Source organism: Schistocerca gregaria, chromosome X (genome assembly GCF_023897955.1).
Source record: "Schistocerca gregaria isolate iqSchGreg1 chromosome X, iqSchGreg1.2, whole genome shotgun sequence".
Lineage (NCBI taxonomy): Eukaryota > Metazoa > Arthropoda > Insecta > Orthoptera > Acrididae > Schistocerca > Schistocerca gregaria.
The window spans coordinates 790,511,739-790,538,031 of record NC_064931.1 but is presented as its reverse complement, the minus strand read 5'-3'; the positions used below and the strand labels follow the sequence as shown (position 1 = coordinate 790,538,031).

Here is a 26,293-nt window from a genome sequence, read left to right as displayed (position 1 = left end):
GTCCTTAGCTTAAATTAGTTTAAGTTCGATTAAGTAGTGTGTAAGCCTAGGGACCGACAACCTCAGCAGTTTGGTCCCATAGGAACTTAAAACAAATTTCCTAATTTCCTAAACATTATGTCCCCTTTCCCCAGTTGGATAACTGGGACAGGGTTGGGACACAAAAGTCGCCGAAATAGCCAGCAGTTAAAAAGATTTGCACCAGCCCATTGAGCGACATGAAATTATGATGAAAAAAACAAGCATCTGGTGCTAAGAGAGACGGTATATGTAGAATTAACTGGAAAAAAATACAGAAAATTTCGTCAGAGAGTAACAATCACGCTGAATGCAGTGAAAAAAAATTCTGATTTATTTTCGATGTTTGTGTTTTGTGTGAAGTTGTGGCATATAAACTAAGCACTGCTGTTTCCTCTGTAGGTACCTGGCGATTGGTGGAGACAGCGAGGTGGCTGATTTGAATCTTTATTGTAAATATTGTCTTTGATATCAAAATGGAGCTAACGTAAGGAACCCAAAAGGTAAATTGGAAAGCCATAGTAAAGATGTGTAAATTTCCTCTTAGTAAGAAAGAATGTACGTTACGAGAGCAATACCAGTCGGAAAAAAACTTGGAGTCAGTTAGGGAAGGTAAATGGAACAGCCAACACATGGCTTTTCGCCTAGCGACACAGCCAGAACGGTGCACAATGGTACGCCAGACGTGGGATAGCAGTGATAAATGATAGAAGCGTTGGGTCGCAAGCGCTAGTGCGTTGCCGTCCGAGTACAAACTTTTTTCACCAGCTAGATATTGTGTACGTGTCGTGATTCGAACGTGACCGCGCAGGTGCAAGTGTATACACTTTAGAAAATGGATTTCGAGTTCATACATCGTATGGAACGTTCCAGCAGAAATAGTGTTTACGCGCCAGCTACGCAACATACTGAACTAACTAGTGGCAATGGTATGAAGCCTGTAACACGCTAAGAAACTCCGTGAGAACTAACCGCGGTTGGCCTCAACTCTACGTTCGATGGATATTGTTCTGTGTATCCACGAGGGACTGTCCAACTGAGTTAATACAACTGTTGACTGGACATCGAATGCATTTTTGAACTGATTACAAAAAGTACTGCGACCTGCTCACGGCTTTGCCACTTGGTTATACGCCTCCAAACTCATGTTAAGGCGTCTTCCAAATAAACAAGTTAGACTGACGTCAAAGGCAACGAGGTAGTTTGTCTGCAGTAGTCGCTGTCGCCGAGGGAGCTGCATCATCGAGATCGTCATAAAGTAAGTCTATCGGTCAGCTTTGGGAAAATAGTCTAGTCCCAGTGAATCGACAGTTAGTGTGTCACTTTATTCAGTTAGTATTTTTTATTTTGTAACTGTCAAAAAAATCTGACGAATTACAGTTTCTCTAGAATAGTTTGAATTGAACAAAAATTATGTTATTGTATTGAAAGTCGCGAAAGCTAAAAGGAATTCTTTAACGGCTACTATTTCGAGTAACGTGGTCACTGGAGTACTTTCTACTTTATCGTTAAGGTAGGAGCTGGATTATTGCCTGTTTGTATGCTTGTATGTAGCTCCAGACTTGAAAACATCTGTCAGCGCTTCTGCTTATCCAGCGAAATTGAGCTGCTTAAAGTAGATGGTGCCAGTACTGTTCCTAAACCTACTATTGGTAAGTAGTTTTCACACCTAAACATTTATTTAAGTTCTTAGGCTTCTACGGACTGGGCCATTTTAAATAAAATTAATTCTGAGTAATGGGCAGCGTCATTGTAAACTATTAAAGCAAATATCCAGAATGCAGAATTATTGTATTCAGAATTACTGCGTTAGCCGTTCCAAACGAATGCTTGATATTAGGCGGGAAACGCTTGGTGAATGAGAAGTCATCGCTCCTATAAAATAGAAACGCCGTCTGGGGTGGGGACGGAAGAGGGACCAGGAAGTTTCGTTCTGCCGGCACCTACACAGGAGGATCGGGATTGATCAAAACACTGACGGTCTTATGGCGGCCATTACAACGATCGTAGACAGCCGAATGGGAGCATATAGAAACGACAATAAATGACAATAATAGTAATAATGATAGTGATAAGTAACAAAAATAAACAAATAAAAGAGATGGTGTTCATCCCACTTGCCATTAGACCTCCACACAACTCCGTTACAAGACGCCATTTTGAAGGCTATGTATAGCACTCCCATCTGTCGGAACTTCATGAAACTGTAGGGGCTGAAGCAGGAATATTCCACGATGTCCCACAACAAATTTCGCATTTTTACAACTTTTCGCAGTTTTCAAACCGAAACTGGCAATGTAAAATAGGTATTGCATTACTTATTGAACGCCCGTCGTAGCAACATCATGAAACCGGCTAGCAACAAACTTCAAATTGATACAATGTAACTACAAGTAATCTGTCTACATAATGAAAGTTTTGTTAGGGGGTTTCTCATTCAGCAAATAGCATTTCAATACTGAATGTTTATGAGAAGATTGTATTATGCCTCATACAAGAAGAAGGAACGTTTACCATCACGTGTATGACAGTTCGGCAGGGTCATGGCCTATCAAGACTGCAATTCATGGTTCCATGATGTTGCTACTAGCATGGATCGTGATATCACGACTGTCACGTGAATATACAAGGTGTTATGGGTACAGGTCCAGATATTGTGATCAATGATACTCGTGCATACCCACTTTAGAGTGTTAGTTGCTTGTCTCTGCTCTTAACAGTCTTCCTACAACCATATCACAAAATTTACTACCTGATGTTTCCTGCATTGTCGTAATGGAGCTGCGAAGAGGACTGCACCAGTCAGTACAGACTATCCCTTTTGCGCCCATTCGTACACACTTCAATACCTGACCACTGCCCAAGGGAAACTAAACATTAATAGCTTGCTTGTGCCATGTGTGCCTGGGGGTACCAACCAACATAAATATGCACTACTCGTAAGAGCTATAATTTTTAGTGTGCAAATAAAGTAAAATATGAAGAAATATTTTTCAGTACACTGTCCTTGGTCATCAGTAGAAATATCTGCACTTGTAGTCCTAATACCCTGTAGAATCGATTGGTTCTACGTGACCATACTCAACGTTATACTGAATCTTACAGGCCTCACGTGGCTAGCGCCTGAAAGAACAGATATACTTTTCACCCAGCTGCGAAGGATGCTTATTCATGTAACTTACCTTGAGTCAGTAGAAGTCCTTGTTTTGCAGGAAAACAAGTATTCACACAAATAATGTGAAGGTGTCTGGAGATCAAAGGACTATTGCAATGACGACCATTTTTACATTTTTCCATAATGAGAGACGAGTCGACAGTGGTACATCCAATGGCCAATGATATCGCAGGACGCAGGAAAGGCACCATGTCATCTTTCCAGAGTAGTACCCGTTATGACTACAGACTTACGTTAGACATAACCATGAGTGGAGACTTCGAGGAGAACTAATGTCTCCAGGCTGCTTCGTCATCGTGATATTGGCCCTGCACCTTGTGCGAAGGTTATGGCAGCCACTGGGTACGCAGCATGATCCCCTCTGGCTCGCACAGCTGTTAATTTGGAAAGCTGACCTTAAAGTTCTGATACGCTAAGACCAGTGTCTCTATCTTCAAGATCTTCGTGGTGTTATCTTTCAACAAGACAGTTCAAGACCACATGTTTCTCGTGCTCTCCTGACCTACGTCGAGACAGAGATTTTCGACAGTTGCCCTGGCCAGTACATTGTCCAGACCTTTCATCCACGAAAACAGGGGACGAGCAGCACTTCCCCACTCGCCAGCCACTACCATTGACAAACTCTGACGCAAGGTTAAAGTAGCATAGAATGGTTAGCGGTATTTGTCATCCAAACTTGGAATGAGCAGATGCCCACCCAGGCTAGAATCGTTATTCCACTTAGAGGTGGCAGCTCTGTTCGCTACACACACTGATTCCCTTACAAAAATGGCTGCGTTGTTTTGTGGTACCACCAATAATTTTTATGTAACGTACAAATCATAAGTATATTGATACTGAAAGTTGATGAATCAAACGGAATCCCTCATAACCTTAAATAGACAAAAATTTTACCTAGCAATGGAGATGAATAAATCTCTATAGTTAAGGAAAGGCGACGTATTTGTTGACAAAAATTTGGAGGTAGCAGTATTGTGTACATTCATAGCTCGGTTCCAGATCTGAAAGTTACACACATTTGTCGTTCTGTAGTTTTGCGGAATATAGTTGTCAGATACAGCCATGAGAGGTGTATAAAGGGAACAATTACATGCATAACACTTACAGAGAGGATAAATCATACACATGCTCAAATATTAAAACGGGATTCGTTAAACAATGATATTCTGGAGAAAGTAGATGGTGAAAGTGCTAGGCAGATAATAAAGACGAGGACGGGACGAAAGCTGCAATTTTCACCTTACCGAATACTAATTTAAATTATCTGCTTCCGTATCTGCCACTAACAGAAAATAATGGAACGTTTTTGGGGATATAGTAATACAGCAACTGTTTCTTCTAGAAAAACAGGCACTGAAAGAAAAGGAGCAACAATACAAATATAGCTTCGTTTTGACTGTGGAATGTCTTGTGGAAAGGGCTTCCGAGTTGTAAAATACGAATTGTTTCGATAATGTGTGTATTTATTTTGTGAGCGACAGTACATACATAAATTTAAACCAAGATTTTGAAATTAACTGAACAAAAGAAACGTTTGTTGAGTCAGTTTGTTGCAAGGTTTCAAGTTAAGAAGTTTATGTGATCCCAAACGACATGAAGTATTGGAGGCCCACACTACGTAGTATTGTCAATGAAACTCAAAGTAAGCTGAGGACATTCATCACTCCGGCACGAAAGAAACTTGCAATCTACCTAACAGTTAGTTGTGAGCTTCATTTTATCTCAATGAAAGGATGTTGATATACAGCCCTTAGCCTCGAAATCAAGTGGGAATGTGAAGAATACTCTAAAATGCCTTTGTAGTTAATGGGTCACTTGAGCTGTAACAATCATGCAAAAGCAAAGAAGCAAAAAGAAAAACAAGTGGAGCTTAAGAAACAGGGAAATCTAAGGCAGTTACATAAATTAGGTAAAGATGCAGTGAGCAAACGCAGAAAAATGAAATACGCAGTTACTGTGTGTTATAGTAAGTACTATACATCATCATGTTATATATTTAAAACAACAGGAAATACGTAAAAGGAAACATCAATGCATGGCCATAAACATATGACATCAAAATTCCACTTAAAATTTTGAACTCAACTTACTAATCTTAAAAGTGACCATGTGTTCTTTCCTTTTCTGGAGTTCACCCCATCTGGAAATAGACAGAAACATACTTCAAAGAAATTATAAATATTTCTCTGAGTCAACATTATTATCAAAAAGATTTCGAAAAACATTTCAAGAAATTCCAATAGTTGAATTTTGGAGTAAAGGATCTCTAGAAAACATATTGTACTGCACTCAGAAAGTGACTTTTCATTTAGTTCTGAGAACGAGGTTTATTGTTTCATGAATGTAGAGCAAAATGTAGAAATAAATGTCTATGGTGCAGAATCCTGTCAATTAATTTGTTTGGTCGTCCGTGTATGTAATGTTTCACCATATGTGGCTTTAGACGAAAGACGTGCCATATATGCTTCAAAAGCAAAAACGAAGTTACTGTGTAGAGATGATAAGAAAGAAATTACTTCACTGTTTTCATCGGAATCAATGGCCCTGTGAGTAAAATCCGCATGCCGTGATGAAAGAGATGAAGTTAACAATACGAAGCTCATGTTTGTAAAGCAAAGGAAGAGCCATTTGAAGAAGTGGAAATATAAAACAGTCATTTTACAAATCTGATCTTGTTCAGCAGTCGTCGAACGAAACTCATTTCAAGTAGTGGAAACTTAATTTCCTGTCAATAGTTTGTCTACCGCGCAGGTTGTGCCCTTAATTGTACACAACAGAGTTTAGTGCTAACAGATGTGCTATGATCACTGTTCTGGGTTGTTTTCTGTGTAAAAATCACCAGTAAGCCCTACTGGAAATGTAACTAAGAGCAAGTAAGTATGTAAATATATCCTCTCAGTTTGAGAGAGCTGGTAAATGCTATATTTATCTGGTTAGAGAAAATGAAATACCGTTAACGTATTTGCAGTTCAGCGATCTGTATCCAATCTTTGTTAAATTAGAAAGACGTATTACCGAAGGAAAAAATATACATTTATGTCGTTCATAGGCACCTAGCTCTGTGACTGCTTCCAAAAAAGTATTTCTATGCTTAATGCCAGGAAGCGATTTATCATGTGCAAATATTCTCATATCTATATTTATTTGCAGTGCGATAACCATTGTGGAACAGTTGGCGATAGTCTACAGCGATGATGAGTTAGATAGCCAAACCGATCTCGCTCCAAGCGTTGCTCCTTTTTTCCTCACAATTCTAACAATCTGCCACGCAAGACCGTAGAACAGATAACGTTTCAGAATAACGTTACACAAAATCGCACAGCATAACACAAGTTACAGTACGTGGGTAAAAGGAAGCCTCACGAAATGATAATCTGTAAATGACATTTTCATTTCGAATTCAATCCTGAATGGGCTCGTAACTACAGGCGCCTAGATCGGTAAAATATACTGTTTATTGAAGTAGAAATAAAAATTTATTGACATGTTTATAAAGTTTTGAAAACGCGTAATTATATCACTGAACTGAAATCTACATATAGATGCAATTACTATGAACATAAATATTCCATTGCGGTACATCTGTATAAAATTAAAAAGAAATGATGCTATATGTTTCTTTAAATGCCTTTCTTGTAATATTTTTAGGATACTCAGCTGTTACATCTATCGATGTAAAGAAAATTGTGTGTGACGTAACGACTGTTGTTCAGAAACCTCATTATAGCACGCATGCACACTGATATAGCGTATCAAATTGTTACAGCGTTCGTTTGTTGTGCAACAGAATTCCCTAGAATTTCGAATCGTCAACACAGACTCAGATAAATTCGTGATGCTCCACGTAACGTGGAAACTCCGAATATTTTATGAATGATCGAAAAACTCGAAATTAACTTTCTCCAGATGATAGTACACAAGTACAGTACATTGTTCGAGGATGATATTTAAAAACTTTGCTTACATTTCACTGCACGCCTTTGGACGGTAGAGACATGGAGGAGGAGTGCTCCACTAGCGTCAAGAGCACAGTTTTCGTATTTAGTTGTGCGTTTAGTGAGCACAGCAAGGTATATATCTCTCTCCGTAAAGGTATTGTTCAATCGCCATCATGTAAGATGAGATAAGAAATAGGAAGTCTCACATATCGATAGAAGGAAACACTGCGCACAAATAATGCCAGTAACACTAATCAGGTCTTGGTAACATGGACTTACGTGCAGAGGGAAATTCGAATTACCGTAGCGCGATTAAGGGTCAACCATCGTCTCTTTGCATAGCATTCACACGCCTTAACCATAACACCACCTCCGCTTTGTGACTGCAGCAAAGTCGAAGACACAAAACATACATTTATTCAGGGCGTCAACGGGTGAGTTTCGACATCAAAATTTCTAAGAAACTTTGTTTTTAAGCACAGAGCTTGTAATATTTAAAGAACTTTACTCGTTGTTAAAGGACGCGAAAAGAGATGTAGGATCCAACAGGTGTAAATCAAAGAAACTTGTCTGATCCTAGAATGATACTTTTATTTGTGTTATTCTTTTTCTTATACTACAAGTATGTGTGTGTGTTTCATCAAATGAGTGGTATTTATAAGACTTAAGGGATCAACATGGAAAATTGGATGGTTTTATGGCGTTAAACCAGTTTTCTTTGTTGCCATATAAGGAAGTCAAATATCTGGGTGTGATAGATCACGTCATGGGGAACAATTTCTGTTAGATGCAAAATGTTCGTTGAAGCTTCCCGCGGGGCCCTACGTGACTTTGTATAGAACTTGCCGGGGATGAGGCGATGGATCTTCACTGAACTATTAGGGTCTGTTAACCTGTTGTGCTGCATCTGCATACTACCTATCCCAATAAATTGACAGAGTGATTTTCAACAAGAAAACCTTAAGGATGAGTGTCTCTAAGCCGAGAAATGTATTTTAAAAGCGAATCAGGAACTTCGAGTATCCTCAGCCTACCCTCTTTCACCCGGACCAGGTAACTGGATTGTAGGCAACATGTGTGGCACACGCACGCCGCAGAGTGCTTAGGCGCCGCAGCCTCTCAGGGGCGTATCCAATAATAAAAGACGCCAAGCGTCGCGATGAAGCGTCAGTGAACATTTTGGCCCTAACAGAATTATTTCCCATGACTTTGTTCCCCTAGACGTTTGATGTAAGGACTTTGAAATGTGTTTGCGATTATAGCGTCCTCCCGAATGTGAGTCCAGTGTGCTAACCACTAGTAAACATGGTTCGGTACGCGTATTTGGAATACACAGACGTGCTCCTTGTGAATCGTTAAGCTCGAGGTAACGGAAGAGCTGCTAGTCGGCGGTACCATGCACGTTTTCCGCAACAGAGCACGCCATTGCACAGACATTTTCCCCAAGTTACGCTGTGGCTCCGAGAAACACATACCTTCACCGAGGGGCGACAGGACTGTGGTGTTCCACTGCAACCGTGCATGCCCGAATTTGATGAAAATGTATTGCTTCGCATTGAAGAGAATCCGCCAATGAGTACTCGAACAACTGCGTGCGCAATGGGCGTCAGTATCGTCTGAGACGTTTTCCGTGAGAAACAATTACGTCTGTACCACTTACAAAGGGTACGCGCTTTGGGTCCAGCTTATTTTCCCTAATGCCTGTGGTTTCTACACCGCTGCATCGACACACCCCTGTTTCCACGCCCAGTTCCATTCGAAAATGAACGTTAGTTCACGAAGAACTGTGTTCTGAACTTGCGAAACAGCCATGTCTAGGCAGATGAAGACACTCGTGCCACGTTTGTTTAGGTATTTCAGCACCGGTTTGGTATTAATACGTGGGCAAGTGTTCTGGACGGTCACGTGATTGGTCCATATCTCCTTCAACTCAAAGTAACTGGTCCTGCGTTCTTGATCCTGTTGCAAACCGTATTAAATCCGCTATTGAAAGCTGTGCCGTTGAACGTCCGTCAGGAAATTCAGGAAATGTGGTTTCAGCATGTTGGTGCACCACTTCACTTCTCACGCGCGGTTCGGAAACATCTCAACAGATGATGTGGTAAAAGATGGATCGGAACCGCGTGGCCGGAACAGCCTCCGGAATTAACTCCTACGGACTACTTCTTATGGGTTCATATGCAAAGTTAAATTAAAGACAGAGGAAGATCTGCTATTACGAGTTCTGGCCTCCGCACTGGAAACTGAAGAGACACTAGGTGGTATGGAAAGTGTGTAATAGAACATGCTTCGTGGGTATAATATCTGTAACGACGTTTGTGTTCGCCACATCGAGCAGCTATTGTAATAGACAAGCACTGTTCTGAATGTACTGTATGTTGGCTCTTTTTGTTGGGGAATAATTTGAACACGTAATGTGTAACTGTTAATACAAACAAATAAGTAATAAATGTATGTTTCGTTATGTTTTCTTTCAAATTGTTACCTAATAACTGTACTGCTTCACGCCTAATTCGTCCTTCAAACAGAAATGGATGAGTTAAGCATCTGAATTGAAACCATGGTAGAACGGAAACAGTACGTTACCGCAAGCGGGTTCTTATTCAAAATATTGATGTTTGTAACGGAAATTTCTGAACACCCTGTATTTCTTCGCCTTTGAAATCACCCCACACAGCCATCCATGTAATACGCTATCAGACCCTGACAAACTTGAAAGTTGGACGTTAATATTTCTTTGGAAAGTTGACCAATAATTCCTCTGTGGTGTGCGTACACAATCTCTGAATCTAAGATATTAATATCGTGAGCAGTAGCGAGCGAACAGGTGTTGACAGGACTCGGAAGCGGTCGGACGTAGCCTGCCGTAGAGAAAAACCGGGCGACATGAGAGGTCGCAGCCTGCCGTGATGGTGCCAGTAGCGCCGGAGGACACTTTGGTATTAACTGAGAATTTTGGTAATTTGCCTTTTTGTTGCACGTAGCTGTTGCTTGCTTGCACACTGGAGGGATTTTGTCAGATTTGTGTATGCATACACTGAGAGTGATATTCGCATCTTTGTTGTGGCCAGAGACGTATTGACATTGTGGAATAATTAAAGTCTGTGTAAAGTTGGTCAGTGTTTAAATAATATATTTAGCGAATACAGTAAATGAAAGTCTTTCTTGGTTTCTTTCATTTTTTACACCGTTTAAGGCTAGTTGACTGAACCCCACCAGATCATCCAATTTCTATATAAATTGGCAGTAGTTATTGCAGTTATTATGATCAGGCATTGCATTCTGTATGTACAGTAGTATTGCTTTTGAAATATTTTAAGGGTAGTTGAGCAAAGCCCCTCATGATCATTCAATTTATATATGAAAATGACATACTTATCGCAATTATTATGAGCATGCATTGCACTCTGCATGGATCGCGGTACTGCCTTTGAAATATATTTATTATGTTGCTGATCACGCAGTTCCAGACGAGGTAACTTGTCCATTGCGCACAGCAACATTGCAGAATAGTTGTTAGGAGTTGTTAGAAAATATTTTAAAACACGCAGTCAGATACTTGATGACTGATTTCTTTATGGTTTGTAGGAAGAGTAATTAATATCTGTTTCTTTTTGTTCTCAATCTGAATTGTATTATTGTCACAGATGCAACGTCACATGTTCCCCTACGTCTTTCAGTAGAACAAACAATAATTGCAAACCTACACGAGTTAAAGAAAATTACGAAGCAGTTTCAAACTCACTGTTACCTTTAGCACATGGAAATTCTATTCTCATTTCCTACTAATTCGTGGAATGAATTTGTAGAAGCGCTAATATTCGAAAATGGTATTATTATGAAGACTGTTTACCAGGAATTATCACATAATAAAAAAGATAAAAAACAGCCGTGTGCCAAAATTACTGGCACAGAAGAAGGCATATAACCAGTAACACACTACCAGTGGGCGAGAGAAATCAACTGATAATTGTTATTTCAACTGTATTGTTACATAAACGTAATTTCATGCCGAAAATCTGATTGTGCTCACGTAAAATCCTCAGGGTGCAATATTTTAGAGTGGATTTGAAATTCAACATCATTTCATTGTCTAGAGAGAACAAGCTTTAGAGCATCACGCAGACAGGCCAATGAGCCAATATGCCTACTTAAGGACAATGAACACCATTGCTGAGCAGAATGGACTTAATATAAACAAACGGAATGGGCCCGAAACTATCCAGCTCAAATGCAGTACGCGTAAGATAACAGACCTGTAGATAAGAGGAGTTGAGAAGTATTTGGCACAGAAGTGATGTAACTGCAGCATACCTTTGAAACTAGAGCCTTTCTCGGTTTTGCACACGTATCAATTGAGATACAGGAAGTTGCAAAGGTTGTAAGAACTGATGGACATACTAGATTTACTTGTTTCACTGTTATGTGGTTTTATGATAAGTCTCATAATAGAATTCGACAGACGCATGGAGGAGTGAAACCGAAATTACCCAGCCGCGCGTCCTGACTGTCCACAGCAAGTGAGAAACAACACATTTTATTCGTATACATGACTCAAGACGGGCCGGACACGTACCTCGCGTAACTGGATATTTTTGGCTTGGCACTTCCTTATTACGCTGCAGTGGCATTTGTACTTGTTAGCATTCAGTATGGGGCTTGGCATAAAACGACGTACTACTGAAACAGTTTTAATGGTTGTCAAAGCAATATGAAAGATTCTAGGCACCTACTGATATTCAATGAACGTTGCATTTTGTGGAAATTAAAGTATTGCGTAACATTAGCTGAGTTGATGTTTTGCGTACACTTTAAAATATTAACAGCTGTAGGACTACAATTCAAAATAGACGGAAAATTATTTTATAGTTAATTACACACTCCATAGGTTATGTGCTCGGTTTACATTGAAGTGATGTGAAATGAGTCACTTTACAGTCTACGTGTGCACGGTGTGCTTTTGCACATGGCTGTATGATGGTTATCCACAATTTAACAAATGGTACCATGGCTTGATTGCAATTAAAATGAACATCGTAATCTTTATCACTAACCATGTTATAAGCGAAACACAAATTTAACAACTGTGGTATCGATAGCTACGATGCGACAACGTAGGTGGGCTCTTAAAGGTTGGCACTACGAGAGCGAACGATCAACTCCCACCACAGCGCCCTCTAGCCCGACTCTGTGCAGCTCTACGAGCGCCGCTCCGGAGTCAGGCCGTTTAATTCCGAGCAGACGACCGACCAACGATGATTGATTTTCATAGTGGGCGAGCCACTACAGATTGGCCTTTGTAACTTGTAGCAGCTGTTAGCTTTGATACCTGAACGGCTTCGCACCTACGTACTCATCTGTACGCAAAGTTAAGTAACATTACAATTTGTATATGTTCATACACCAGTAAAATAGTTTTAAACTATACGCAGTACCGAAGTACTTCACCGTTTCCTGCTCCTACTCGCGTCCTCCACTCTCGGCCTATTTTGCAGAAGCAGTTCAGAGGAGCAGATCCACGCGCCGCCCATCCCCGCGGGATACAAAAACAACAAAAAACACCTTTGTCTAATTCACAACACATTGTATCAGTGTTTAATTAATCATTTATCTGTGGAAAAAAGAAGTTTTCCAGAATTAAAGATTTGAGATGTGCTTTGCTACCTCACAGATATTTACACTCCTGGAAATTGAAATAAGAACACCGTGAATTCATTGTCCCAGGAAGGGGAAACTTTATTGACACGTTCCTGGGGTCAGATACATCACATGATCACACTGACAGAACCACAGGCACATAGACACAGGCAACAGAGCATGCACAATGTCGGCACTAGTACAGTGTATATCCACCTTTCGCAGCAATGCAGGCTGCTATTCTCCCATGGAGACGATCGTAGAGATGCTGGATGTAGTCCTGTGGAACGGCTTGCCATGCCATTTCCACCTGGCGCCTCAGTTGGACCAGCGTTCGTGCTGGACGTGCAGACCGCGTGAGACGACGCTTCATCCAGTCCCAAACATGCTCAATGGGGGACAGATCCGGAGATCTTGCTGGCCAGGGTAGTTGACTTACACCTTCTAGAGCACGTTGGGTGGCACGGGATACATGCGGACGTGCATTGTCCTGTTGGAACAGCAAGTTTCCTTGCCGGTCTAGGAATGGTAGAACGATGGGTTCGATGACGGTTTGGATGTACCGTGCACTATTTAGTGTCCCCTCGACGATCACCAGAGGTGTACGGCCAGTGTAGGAGATCGCTCCCCACACCATGATGCCGGGTGTTGGCCCTGTGTGCCTCGGTCGTATGCAGTCCTGATTGTGGCACTCACCTGCACGGCGCCAAACACGCATACGACCATCATTGGCACCAAGGCAGAAGCGACTCTCATCGCTGAAGACGACACGTCTCCATTCGTCCCTCCATTCACGCCTGTCGCTACACCACTGGAGGCGGGCTGCACGATGTTGGGGCGTGAGCGGAAGACGGCCTAACGGTGTGCGGGACCGTAGCCCAGCTTCATGGAGACGGTTGCGAATGGTTCTCGCCGATACCCCAGGAGCAACAGTGTCCCTAATTTGCTGGGAAGTGGCGGTGCTGTCCCCTACGGCATTGCGTAGGATCCTACGGTCTTGGCGTGCATCCGTGCGTCGCTGCGGTCCGCTCCCAGGTCGACGGGCACGTGCACCTTCCGCCGACGACTGGCGACAACATCGATGTACTGTGGAGACCTCACGCCCCACGAGTTGAGCATTTCGGCGGTACGTCCACCCGGCCTCCCGCATGCCCGCTATACGCCCTCGCTCAAAGTCCGTCAACTGCACATACGGTTCACGTCCACGCTGTCGCGGCATGCTACCAGTGTTAAAGACTGCGATGGAGCTCCGTATGCCACGGCAAACTGGCTGACACTGACGGCGGCGGTGCACAAATGCTGCGCAGCTAGCGCCATTCGACGGCCAACACCGCGGTTCCTGGTGTGTCCGCTGTGCCGTGCGTGTGATCATTGCTTGTACAGCCCTCTCGCAGTGTCCGGAGCAAGTATGGTGGTCTGACTCACCGGTGTCAATGTGTTCTTTTTTCCATTTCCAGGAGTGTATATTACTGAGCAAACGATAAAGATGTTTGTGGTGTTTATTGAAATTCTTCTTGAGAGACTGATAGCTACTGATATGTGCAAAGAACGTAATTTTTACTTCTTGTGTTTTGGCCATGAACGATAATACTATTATCGAATTGTCATGAATTATTTATGATGAAACTGATTAGCGAAGATATTAGCGTCATTCAAAAAGTAATCCGCCGGAGGCTGTATAATGAAAACCACAGAGGGATCGTAGTGTCATCGCTTACGGAAGAAGTGTGGTTCCTATAAGAGCGCTGAGGCCCCAGACTCGGCGCTAGAGGACGTGAGTGCACACCCACTTGCAGACAGAGCAGGTGTCGACAATCCACTGAGATCAGAAGTGTTGAAAACAGAGAAATTGAGGCTTCAAAACAAGAGCAGTTGGTTGTACTGCGTTTCCTGACAGCGGAAGGAGTGCGGAAAAAGGCAATTCGTCAAAGAATGACACAAGTGTACGAGGAGCGCTGCATGTTAGTAGCAAGGGTCAAGGCGTGTCACAAGCGATTCAGTGAAGGACGCACAAGCGATCCAAGGAAGGACAGATGTCGCCGGCCCATGACGCACGGGATGGAGCGCCACACTGCGTTACCGATGCTCTTGTCTATGAGATGGATACCCTCATTATTGAAGAGTCGCGAGTTACGGTGACAGTCATTGCTTCAGAGGTCGGACTGAGCGTCGGAATTGAAGAGGACAATCAGTACTCTCCGTACATTTTTGTTATTCTTCCTCGAATTTCCGCCCTCTATTCCTTCCGCTGTCAGAAAACGAACTACACGCCATCGTCTTCATTTGAAGCCTCCGTCTCTCTGTTTTCGGGATTACTGGGTGCAGTCGACTGTCTACGAGCGTACGTGTTTCTTTTATCCTGTTAGTCTTCAATTTGCTTGCATAAAGGTGTAGCACGAATTTGGGTTACCTGACATGGTCACTCTTGTAAGAGGCGATCTCTATTGGTAAATAATAATAATAATAATAATAATAATAATAATAATAATAATAATAATAATAATAACCTAGACTTCGGGCTCGCTATTATATATTTCATGTTACGCCTTGCACCTATAAATCCTATATGCTATAATTGTAACCTAGACCTGGAGCTAGCTGTCACACTGTTCGTGTTGTTTTTTGCATCCGGACTTTGAACTACGTACTAAGAATCATTTGAAGTCTGATGAAAAGCTTTATCCTTGTTTTCGGCTTTGTAATTTATACCTGTAACTTACATATATACTGGGATTATAACTTAGAATTCGGGCTGTGTGTCATGTGTCACATTCATCTAGCCTTATTTACACATGTGGATTTCCGTATGGATCACAACATTCTGAACTTCACAGAAAGAAGTCAAGATGTGAGCTATTATCAATAATTAACTATTATGACTTTAGGTTTCGTTATTACGCTATTGTCCGAAATTGTGACAGTACACTCAATATTTTAATTAGAGTGTATATTGGAATATATTCCTCGGATCGATTGTACTTTTACAGGAAATGACAGCCATTGTGAACAATCTTAAATACAACATGTACATATTTTACGTAATTGATCATTTAGCAGAATCTGTTTCGAAAGTAATTTTTAATACCCCATGTTATGAAAGTATTTCTTCATGTTCACAGGCTTTTATCATATACTTTTTTATAAAGTTAAATAGATGAACATTGTTAACATACATGTCTCACATGATGTCAAATATAGTCATGTATTTTTCGATGTATTATTCCTATAAACAACCAGACTGTACATTGCTGTCTAAATACTTCTTACGCATAACGTTGAAATCTGACGTTATTATTTATATAACATTTATGTTTTACCAATATATAGCCTACCAAAAGTTATAATTACGCTAGTTAGTGCACTGTATGTGCAGTTCTCTAACATAACGACTTTACATTTTGTAATTTCCTGTAGGAAAAAAATTTCACCGGTTTTAATTTTGTAAAACGTTTATGCTGTTACACAGTAGATTTTTATGGTGTATGCACGCTAGTCAGCATATTACCTTACGTAAGAAATTTTTTTTATTTAAATTACACTCATGCACCTTGAGATACGTTTACAACCTATAAGTCATTCTTCCTACAGCTGCTAGCATGGACGTGTTGTTTAACATGGAACTGGCTAAATGCACTTGCTACCAGTGACTTGTATCATTTGACGTATATTTTATTTCTCTAATTGCCCTGGAACAATGTACAGTATTACCTGTACTTTGAGGTACGTCACTTATAAACATACCTTGTATTATTTTATTTATAGCTGTGGGTATTTTTCTACGTAGTCACCTATTTTTTTATTTTACGGTAACATTAAAATAGACTATGATAGAGGGTGTACCTTTAACGTTCGTTGTACATGCTACTCCTTGTACTAATATGGTAACTTACAACTTTTACTTGTTTGTCTGTTAAATAATATCACATATTAAGCTGGACTATTCAACTGTGGCTTACATATCAGGCGTTTTCAAATTTGAAAATAGTAATTCATATTCGATGAAACTAGTCATCACTGTATAAACAACTGCGATCTTGGCAAATAAAGTGTTCGTAAGAGATGTCAACATGTTCAGTAGGAATGCTGAACACCTTGACGAAGCGTGTAGTTGATTATTGTGGTGAACGCCATACGCTGCTTGCTTTTGTGCAGTCAAGACTTTCTTCCCAGTTAACAGCTACCAAATAAAATAATACCGCAAAATATTAATAAGTGGATAAATAGTTGCCATGTAGCGTGTATGCGGATATCAGTTTAATCCTGGATTATTAAGGCATCTCCTACAGTATGAAACTACACTTACTCAAAATCTGTACGTCCTCTACAGTCGAAGTAACCGGCGGAACAAGGTTCATCATTCAAGTGTAATGACTTGTGGATTTTGTTGGAATCTATCTTGCCGAAAAGTCGCTGAAGCGTTGCACATCCACCGAATTCTGTTTTGCTACAGTCAAGGCCATTACCATAAAACTATTATTTTGCGGTGATAATGTACTTCTATTGTTGAAAGTTAACTAAGGATGAGAAATCAGAATATACTGAGGTGACAAAAGTCATAGGACAGCCATACGCTCACATACAGATGGCGGTAGTATAAAGTACCCAAGGTATAAAAGGGCAGTGCAAGGGCGGAGCTGTCATTTGTACTCAGATGATTCATGTGAAATGGTTTCCGACGTGATTATGGCCGCAAGACGGGAATTAAGAAATCTGAACGAGGAATGGGAGTTGGAGCTAGACGCCTGAGACAGTTCATTTTGGAAAGTGTTAGGCAATTCGTAATTCAGCGATCCACATTGTCAAGTGTGTGCCATGAATACCAAAATTCAGGTTTTAATTCTCACGACGGACAACGCAGTGTCCAAGGGCCTTCGCTTAAAGATCGAGAGCAGCGGCATTTGCGTAGAGTTGCCAGTGCTAACAGACAAGAAACACTGCCTGAAATAACCGCAGAAGTCAACGTGGGACGTACGACGACGTTAGGACAGTGCGGTGAAATATGCCTTTAATGGGTTATGGCAGCTGTGTGACTTTGCTAACAGCACAACATGGCCTGCAGCTCCTCTCCTGGGCTGCTGACCATATCTGTTGGAGCCTGGATGACTGGAAAACCGTGGCCTGGTCATATGAGCCCCGATTTCAGTTGGTAAGAGCTGATGGTTGGGATCGAGTGTGGCGCACACCGTACGAAATCATGGACCCAAGTTGTCAACAAGGCACTGTGCAAGCTGATGGTGGCTCCATAATGGTGTGGGATATATTTACATGGAATGAACTGGGTGTTCTGATCCAACTGAGCCGATAATTGATAGAAAGAGCTATGTTTGCTACTTGGAGATCATTTGCAGCCTTTCATGGACTTGATGATGGAATTTTTATGGATCACAATGCGCCATGCCACCGGGCCTCACTTGTTCGCAATTAGTTTGAAGAATATTCTGCACAATTCGAGCGAATGATCTGACCATCCAGATAGGCCGACATTAATCCCATCGAACATTTGTGGGACATAATCGAGAGCTCCCATCATGCACAAAATTCTGCACCAGAAACACTTTCGCAATTATGGACGGCTGTAGAGGCAGCATGACTCAATACTTCTGTAGAGGAATTTCAACGACTTGTTGACTCCATGCCACGTCGAGCTGCTGAATTACGCCGGGCAAAAGAAGGGCCACACGATATTAGGACGTATCGCATTATTTTTTTTCACCTCACCGTATAGCGACGCAGAGAGGCTCTGTCTCCGGATGATGATGATCTTCGGCCGGACATGGCTGCTTGTCCTGTTCCTCAGGTTGCCCCTCAGCCTGCAAGATCCGGACGGTCGCGCAGAGGGTGGGTTTACTGGTAGTTACTAGTAGTTGGGAGCTCCAACATCAGGGGCGTAATGGGGCCCCTTTAGGGATATGGCTGCAAGGGAAGGGAAGAAAAGCAATGTGCACTTCGTGCACATACCAGGGATATCCATTCCAGATGTGGAAAGCGTCCCTCCGGATGCCATGAAGGGTACAGGGTGCACCCATCTGCAGGTGGTCGCTCATGCCAGCACCAATGATGTGTGTCGCTATGGATCGGATCAAATCCTCTTTGGCTTCCGGCGGCTATCTGATTTGATGAAGACTGCCAGTCTCGCTGGCGGGATGAAAGCAGAGCTCACCATCTGCAGCATCGTCGACAGGACTGAGCGCGGACCTTTGGTACAGAGCCGAGTGGAGGGTCTGAATCAGAGGCTGAGGCGGTTCTGCTACCGTGTGGCTGCAGATTCCTCGACTTGTGCCATAGGGTGGTGTGGTTTCGGGTTCCGCTGGATAGTTTAGGAGTCCACTACACACAGCAGGCGGGTACACGGGGTTGTGTGGCGTGGACTGGGCGGTTTTTTTAGGTTATATGGACTCGGGCAACTACAGAAAGGGCAACAGTCTCAAAGTGTGAAGGTCAGTGTCAGGACATGCAAGGGACAAAGCAGCAATCGGTATTGTAATTGTAAACTGTCGAAGCTGCGTAGGTAAAGTACCGGAACTTCTAGCGCTGATAGAAAGCACCGAAGCTGAAATCGTTATAGGTATGGAAAGCTGGCTGAAGCCAGAGATAAATTCTGCCGAAATTTTTATAAAGGCAGAGACGCTGTTTAGGAAGGTTTTATTGCGTGCAAATGGTGGTGGCGTCTTTGTCGCTGTTAGTAGTGGTTTATCCTGTAGTGAAATAGAAGTGGATAGTTCCTGTGAATTATTATAGGTGGAGGTTATACTCAACAACCGAGCTAGGTTAATAATTGGCTCCTTTTACCGACCTCCCGACTCAGCAGCATTAGTGGCAGAACATCTGAGAGAAAATCTGGAATATATTTCACATAAATTTCCTCAGCATGTTATAGTCTTAGGTGGAGATTTCAATTTACCAGATATAGACTGGGACATTTATACGATTAGGACGGGTGGTACGGACAGAGCATCGAGTGACATTATACTGAGTGCACTATCCGAAAATTACCTCGAGCAATTAAACAGGGAACCGACTCATGGAGATAATATCTTCGACCTACTGATAACAAACAGACCCGAACTTTTCAACTCTGTAAGTGCAGAATAGGAAATCGGTGAGCATAAGGCCGTTGCAGCATCCCTGAATATGGAAATAAACATGAATGTAAAAAAGGGAGGAAGGTTTATCTGTTTAGCAAGAGTAATAGGAGAGAGATTTCAGACTACCTAACAGATCAAAACGAAAATTTCTGTTCCGACACTGACAATGTTGAGTGTTTATGGAGAAAGTTCAAGGCAATCGTAAAATGCGTTTTAGACAGGTACGTTCCGAGTAAAACTGTGAGGGAAAAACCCACCGTGGTCCAACAACAAAGTTAGGAAACTACTGCGAAAGCAAAGAGAGCTTCACTGCAAATTTAAACGAAGCCAAAACCTCTCAGACAAACAGTAGCTAAACGATGTCAAAGTTAGCGTAAGGAGGGCTATACGTGAAGCGTTCAGTGAATTCGAAAGTAAAATTCTATGTACCGATTTGACAGAAAATCCTAGGAAGTTCTGGTCTAACGTTAAATCAGTAAGTGGCTCGAAACAGCATATCCAGACACTCCGGGATGATGATGGCATTGAAACAGAGGATGACACGTGTAAAGCTGAAAAAATAAACACCTTTTTCCAAAGCTGTTTCACAGAGGAAGACCGCACTGCAGTTCCTTCTCTAAATCCTCACACAAACGAAAAAAATGGGTGACATCGAAATAAGTGTCCAAGGAATAGGAAAGCAACTGGAATCACTCAACAGAGGAACGTCCACTGGACCTTACGGGATACCAATTCAATTCTACACAGAGTAAGCGAAAGAACTTGCCCCCCTTCTAACAGCCGTGTACCGCAAGTCTCTAGAGGAAGGGAAGGTTCCAAATGATTGGAAAAGAGCCCAGGTAGTCCCAGTCTTCAAGAAGGGTCGTCGAGCAGATGTGCAAAACTATAGCCCTATATCTCTGACATCGATGTGTTGTAGAAATTTAGAACATGTTTTTTGCTCGAGTATCATGTCATTTCTGGAAGCCCAGAATCTTCTCTGTAGGAATCAACAAGGACCCCGGAAACAGCGATCGTGTGAGACCCAACTCCCTTTATTTGTTCATGAGACCCAGAAAATATTAGATACAGGCTCCCAGGTAGATGCCATGTCACTTGACTTCCGGAAGGCGTTCGATACGGTTCCGCTCTGTCGCCTGACGAACAAAGTAAGAGCCTACGGAATATCAGACCAGCTGTGTGGCTGGATTGAAGAGTTTTTAGCAAACAGAAAGCGGCATGTTGTTCTCAATGGGGAGACGTCTACAGACGTTAAAGTAACCTCTGGCGCGCCACAGGGAAGTGTTATGGGACCATTGCATTTCAAAATATATATAAATGACCGAGAAGACAGTGTCGGAATTTCCATGCGGCTTTTCGCGGATGATGCAGTAGTATACAGAGAAGTTGCAGCTTTAGAAAATTGCATCGAAATGCAGGAAGATCTGCAAAACATGGTTCAAAGGGCTCTGAGCACTATGGAACTTAACATCTGAGGGCATCGGTCCCCTAGAACTCAGAACTACTTAAACCTAACTAACCTAAGAACATCACATACATCCATGACCAAGGCAGGAATCGAACCTGCGACCGTAGCAGTCGCGCGCTTCCAGACTGAAGATCTGCAGCGTATAGGCACTTGGTGCAAGGGGTGGCAACTGACCCTTAACATAGACAAATGTAATGTATTGCGAGTACATAGAAAGAATGATCCTTTATTGTATGATTATATGATAGCGGAACAAACACTGGTAGCAGTTACTTCTGTAAAATATCTGGGAGTATGCGTACAGAACGATTTGAAGTGGAATGATCATATAAAATTCATTGTTGGTAAGGCGCGTGCCAGGTTGAGATTCATTGGGAGAGTCATTAGAAAATGTAGTCCATAAACAAAGGAGGTGGCTTACAAAACACTCGTTCGACCTATACTTGAGTATTGCCCATCAGTGTGGGATCCGTACCAGATCGGTTTGACAGAGGAGATAGAGAAGATCCAAAGAAGAGCGGCGCGTTTCGTCAGAGGGTTATTTGGTAAGCATGATAGCGTTACGGAGATGTTTAGCAAACTCAAGTGGTAGACTCTGCAAGAGAGGCGGTCTGTATCGCGGTGTAGCTTACTGTCCAGGTTTCGAGGGGGTGCGTTTCTGGATGAGGTATCAAATATATTGCCTCCCTCTACTTATACCTCCCGAGGAGATCAAGAATGTAAAATTAGAGTGAATCGAGCGCTCACGGAGGCTTTCCGGCTGTTGTTCTTCTCGCGAACCATAAGCGACTAGAACAGGAAAGGGAGGTAATGACAGTGGCACGTGAAGTGCCCTCCGCCGCTTGCGGTGTATAAATGTAGATGTAGATGTAGAGCTATATCATGAGGATGAATGAAGAAAGATTAGACGGTATGGTCATTGAGATGGAGCACAAGCTCGGATGGAGTACGAATTGGGAAGGAAATCGACCGTGTTCTTATCAAAACAACCATCGTGACATTTATCTTAAGCGATATGAAAACTTAAATCTGGATGGCGGGACGGGGATTTGAACCACAGTCCTCTGGAATGCAAGTCCATTGTGTTACCACGTTGCCTCATAGAGCTATAATACCATTAAGGACGGATCGAAATCTCGAATGGAGAACACAGGAAAAAATCGGTCGTATGCTTATCGAAGGTACGAGATCAGAATTCACCTGAAGAGATGCAAGGAAATCACGGAAAAAACAATTCTGGATAGACGGATAGGACTTGATCTTCGCTCCTCGAAAATAACAAATTCTGTGAATAGATTTTCAGCAGTGTATTTGCATCACAGAATGTCGGTATGATGCTTTTCCTGGATTGTATGCAGAGTGGTAAAAATTTCTTAGCCACAAGTGTAAAAATTTGTTAACTTACTCCAAAATGAGAAGCTGACATAATGTTCTTTCTACGCATAATGGTTAAGAGTATCATTATTTCTCAATTATCGTAAACTGAATATCACAACGATTATAGCTGATACATTTTGAAAAAAACTATGTCATAGACAGGAAATCGATCCCGGATTTTTGCTAAAGTTCATAAGTGCAGGAGGAACTGTCCGTGGATGTAAGCCTTAATAGTTGATGGGATACATATGTCCCGCTATAGTAATATGCAGTTCTGAGCCTTGGGACGTCTGTATCTCATATCTGCCTAGTGCTAGCAGTAGCGGGATGTCTTCGAAACTTGGAGAAAAATACTAGGGACCATGCAGGGGATATACAGGAGATTGTGAGCCATCAAATGAGGCGGCGTGTGTTTATAGGTGGCACAGTGCTTTTGTTTCGCGAAAATCAGGTCGAATCACCATTTTTTCCATTACAAGAATGTATGAAGTAACTAACTGTGCTCTCTTATACGTCATAGACATCGTTTTGAAACATTAGTAGACACCTTAGTAATTCTGGTGGTTTGTGCATAATTTGTACACAGTGGGACATATATGCCCCAAAAAACTTCATATAATGTAGAAAACATTGATGTGAGGTATTTCAAAGCAATATTCAAATGTTATGTTGAAAAATTGTGTTGGATATATCATATTTTTCATTGTCAGGTGAATAAATGTGTTTTGGTGCTGATTTGTTGTACTTTACTCCCACAACTGCATACCTGATAAGAACATTCGAAAACTAAAAATTTAACTGATAATTCAAGATTCACATGAAAACATGGCTCTAGTTATGTTCGTAGGACTCATGTGTACCACTTCACCGGTTTTTAAAATCGGTCAGCTTAATTTATGGTAGTGGAAGTGTATTATTTATCACAAAGGAAGAAAGTTTTTCAGCTTTCATTTTTCAAATATACGCATAATATATTTAAACACGAATGGGTTAAGTCACTCCATAACGTGTCGTCTCATGGTCACACCGGTAGGAGGACTGGTGACGAAATGTGAGGGATCAAGTTCGAGACCATTTTCAGCATATGGTTTTAATTGTCTTGACGCCGCAGTAAAGTGTTCACTCCGCTCAGAAATGAAATCGTATTCAAGTTTATAGGTGTCTAAGAAAAAGTTACATTTAAAATATGGAAATGAAGACAAGCGTAAACGAAGTTAATAACAAAATACGTAACGAAAATGTGTAACTCAGACACGATATACTCCTGTTCGTACGAAATAGACGCGGATCACGACTGCATAAGTAACTGAAAAGAAAACCGAAGTTTGAAAGTTTCTTACGAATAGTAAAAAAAAAGAACTCCATCCAAGGGATAATACACGGTATCAAAAGTAAATATCTTTATTGTCCTAAAAAGAGGTTAAAAGGTATTGGGATATATCAGAAAACGGTTTATCTTCGTTAGATCATTTAGAAAAGGACAGCACAAGTTTAAACGTGCGACGGTCCCTTATAACCGATCACAGTAATCGAAGTTGTGAGAATACTGATTATGAAAAGCTATACCCATTAAAATAAAAAAAATCAAGTAAAGCGGAAAATGAAGAGCAAATTAATTTTGTCAAAAGACACGGAGTAACGAGATTTACAGCTCGCTTAAGCAAATGAGAACAGATACAGGCCTCTGTTAATAATGACACCTTATGTCAGTTGCTTTATAATGGACAGTAAACGGCTTCATAATGGACAATAAACCTAGTAATTCGGTCAGTTAAATTTTACTTTCTATATACGAAAGAAATAATTACGCTAATTAGATTTAAGAGAGCGGCATACCTCCTAAATGTCTCTGAATAATTTTAACGGATGATTTTAAAGACCTTATAGTAGTTAACTGGTCTTGTTAAGATTACGAGCGTAATTTTTCTGGTAGCTGGGAGACCTCTGCAATAAATCAGCGACTGAAGCTCCTCATTAACGTAATTCTGCGATATCGGAAGATTCGTAGCCCGTCAAAACTACAAAACCGCAATTACCACTCATTCATCATGCTTATTGAAATCAACGAATTGTAATAAAGTTAGTGCTTTCTCTAACACTTGCAGTCGAAGGGAATGTGACATGGAATGTGGATTCACGTTCAAATGGTTCAAATGGCTCTGAGCACTATGGGATGGATTCACGTAATCATATTTGGATAAAGTGCACAGATGTCACAGAAAAGAGATTTAATCTTTAAAAAAATTGTATGTAAGGAAATGCCTGTAGTGTATTTTATTTTATATGTTTTTTCGTCCTAAAAATAAAGGCACGTTTTCATATATGGCAGCGAGTGTTAATGAATGGAGTTGGTGCAGCTGCGACGAAATTGGGGTCCACGCCAATTTGCATACACCAGTGTATTCTAATTTTGCCGCTTCACAGACCGACTTGTTCATTAACTCATAGCAACCTCTAAAAACCGCTCTTACGTTTCATCACAGTGTACACAAAACTAGATTATTGTTTTAACGTTGTTTTATGTATCTTGGAATTTGCGTACGACACCACAACGTTACATCACCTGCATAGTTTCGAATTTCAGAGGCGGTATTTTGTTCACGCCTCGAGGCACACCGTTCAAGACCAACGTAACATTTCCTGAATTCATTCAAGTCATAGCAACAGCATTTTCATCACTGTAATTTCAGACCTTATGAATGTAAAATGAGCTGTAGAAATGTGTCTCAGTTCACATAAGTTAGGTTACCATTTTAATATCCGATCAAGTACAAGGTCGTATGAGACAGAGTATAAGTTATGATTGCGCAAATACTGAGTACCTTTCAGAGGAACCATCTTAGCAGTTCTAAAACTGTCTTTACAGTAGTTTCCATCCTGTCGTAATAGTAATTTCCATCCTGCCTTTGTAGCAGTACTAGCTGCCTGAAACATTGAATGCTGCAGCAGATTTTGTTTGGAGACTCAAGGAATGGGATACGTATAGTGAAGTATGCAGAGTAGGCGTCAGGAAGGGTGAGGCGAGGAAACGATAACATTTCTGGAATTTTGATTGGATGTTTGTACTGTTGTATCAAGAGGCTTTCTGAGGTTCGGCTTAAGTGAAATATGGAATACGAAGTCACTTTTCTGGTTTCCACTACAGTTTGCGAATGTAGAAGGGAAAACTGGAATGCCTTTACTTTTTAAGTACGTTAACCTCCACGACGAGTGATCATCGGAGTCAAGGGTAGCATTTAGTGCTCCAGGAGAGCCTTATAGGACCTCTTCTGCTCTCTATAAACATAAATGACTTGATGGAAAGGGTGAGCAGGAATTTACGGCTGTTTGCTGATGACGCTGTAGTGTACGCGAAGGTGTCGTCGTTGAGTAACTGTAGGAGGATACAAGATGACTTGTTAGACAGAATTTCTAGTTGGTGTGATGAATGGCAACTTGCTTTAGATGAAGATGAGTAGGAAAGACAATCCTGTAATGCTTGAATGCAGTAGGCCTGTTGAAAGTGTGACATGTGCTTGATATAGTTACATCGATTAAATGTCTAGGCGTAACGTTGCAAAGCGATATGAAATGGAATGAGCACGTCAGGTTGGTT

General features: G+C 41.5%; 1 protein-coding gene across 1 annotated transcript in view; it reads right to left on the bottom strand.

The window, feature by feature from the left end:
* Positions 1-26,293, bottom strand: part of LOC126298321 (uncharacterized) — an 897,137-nt gene that overhangs the window by 213,602 nt on the left and 657,242 nt on the right. Inside the window, exon 8 of the mRNA XM_049989619.1 lies at positions 5,284-5,333. Coding sequence (XP_049845576.1) covers positions 5,284-5,333 — 50 coding nt within the window. The remainder of the gene's footprint in view (positions 1-5,283; positions 5,334-26,293) is intronic.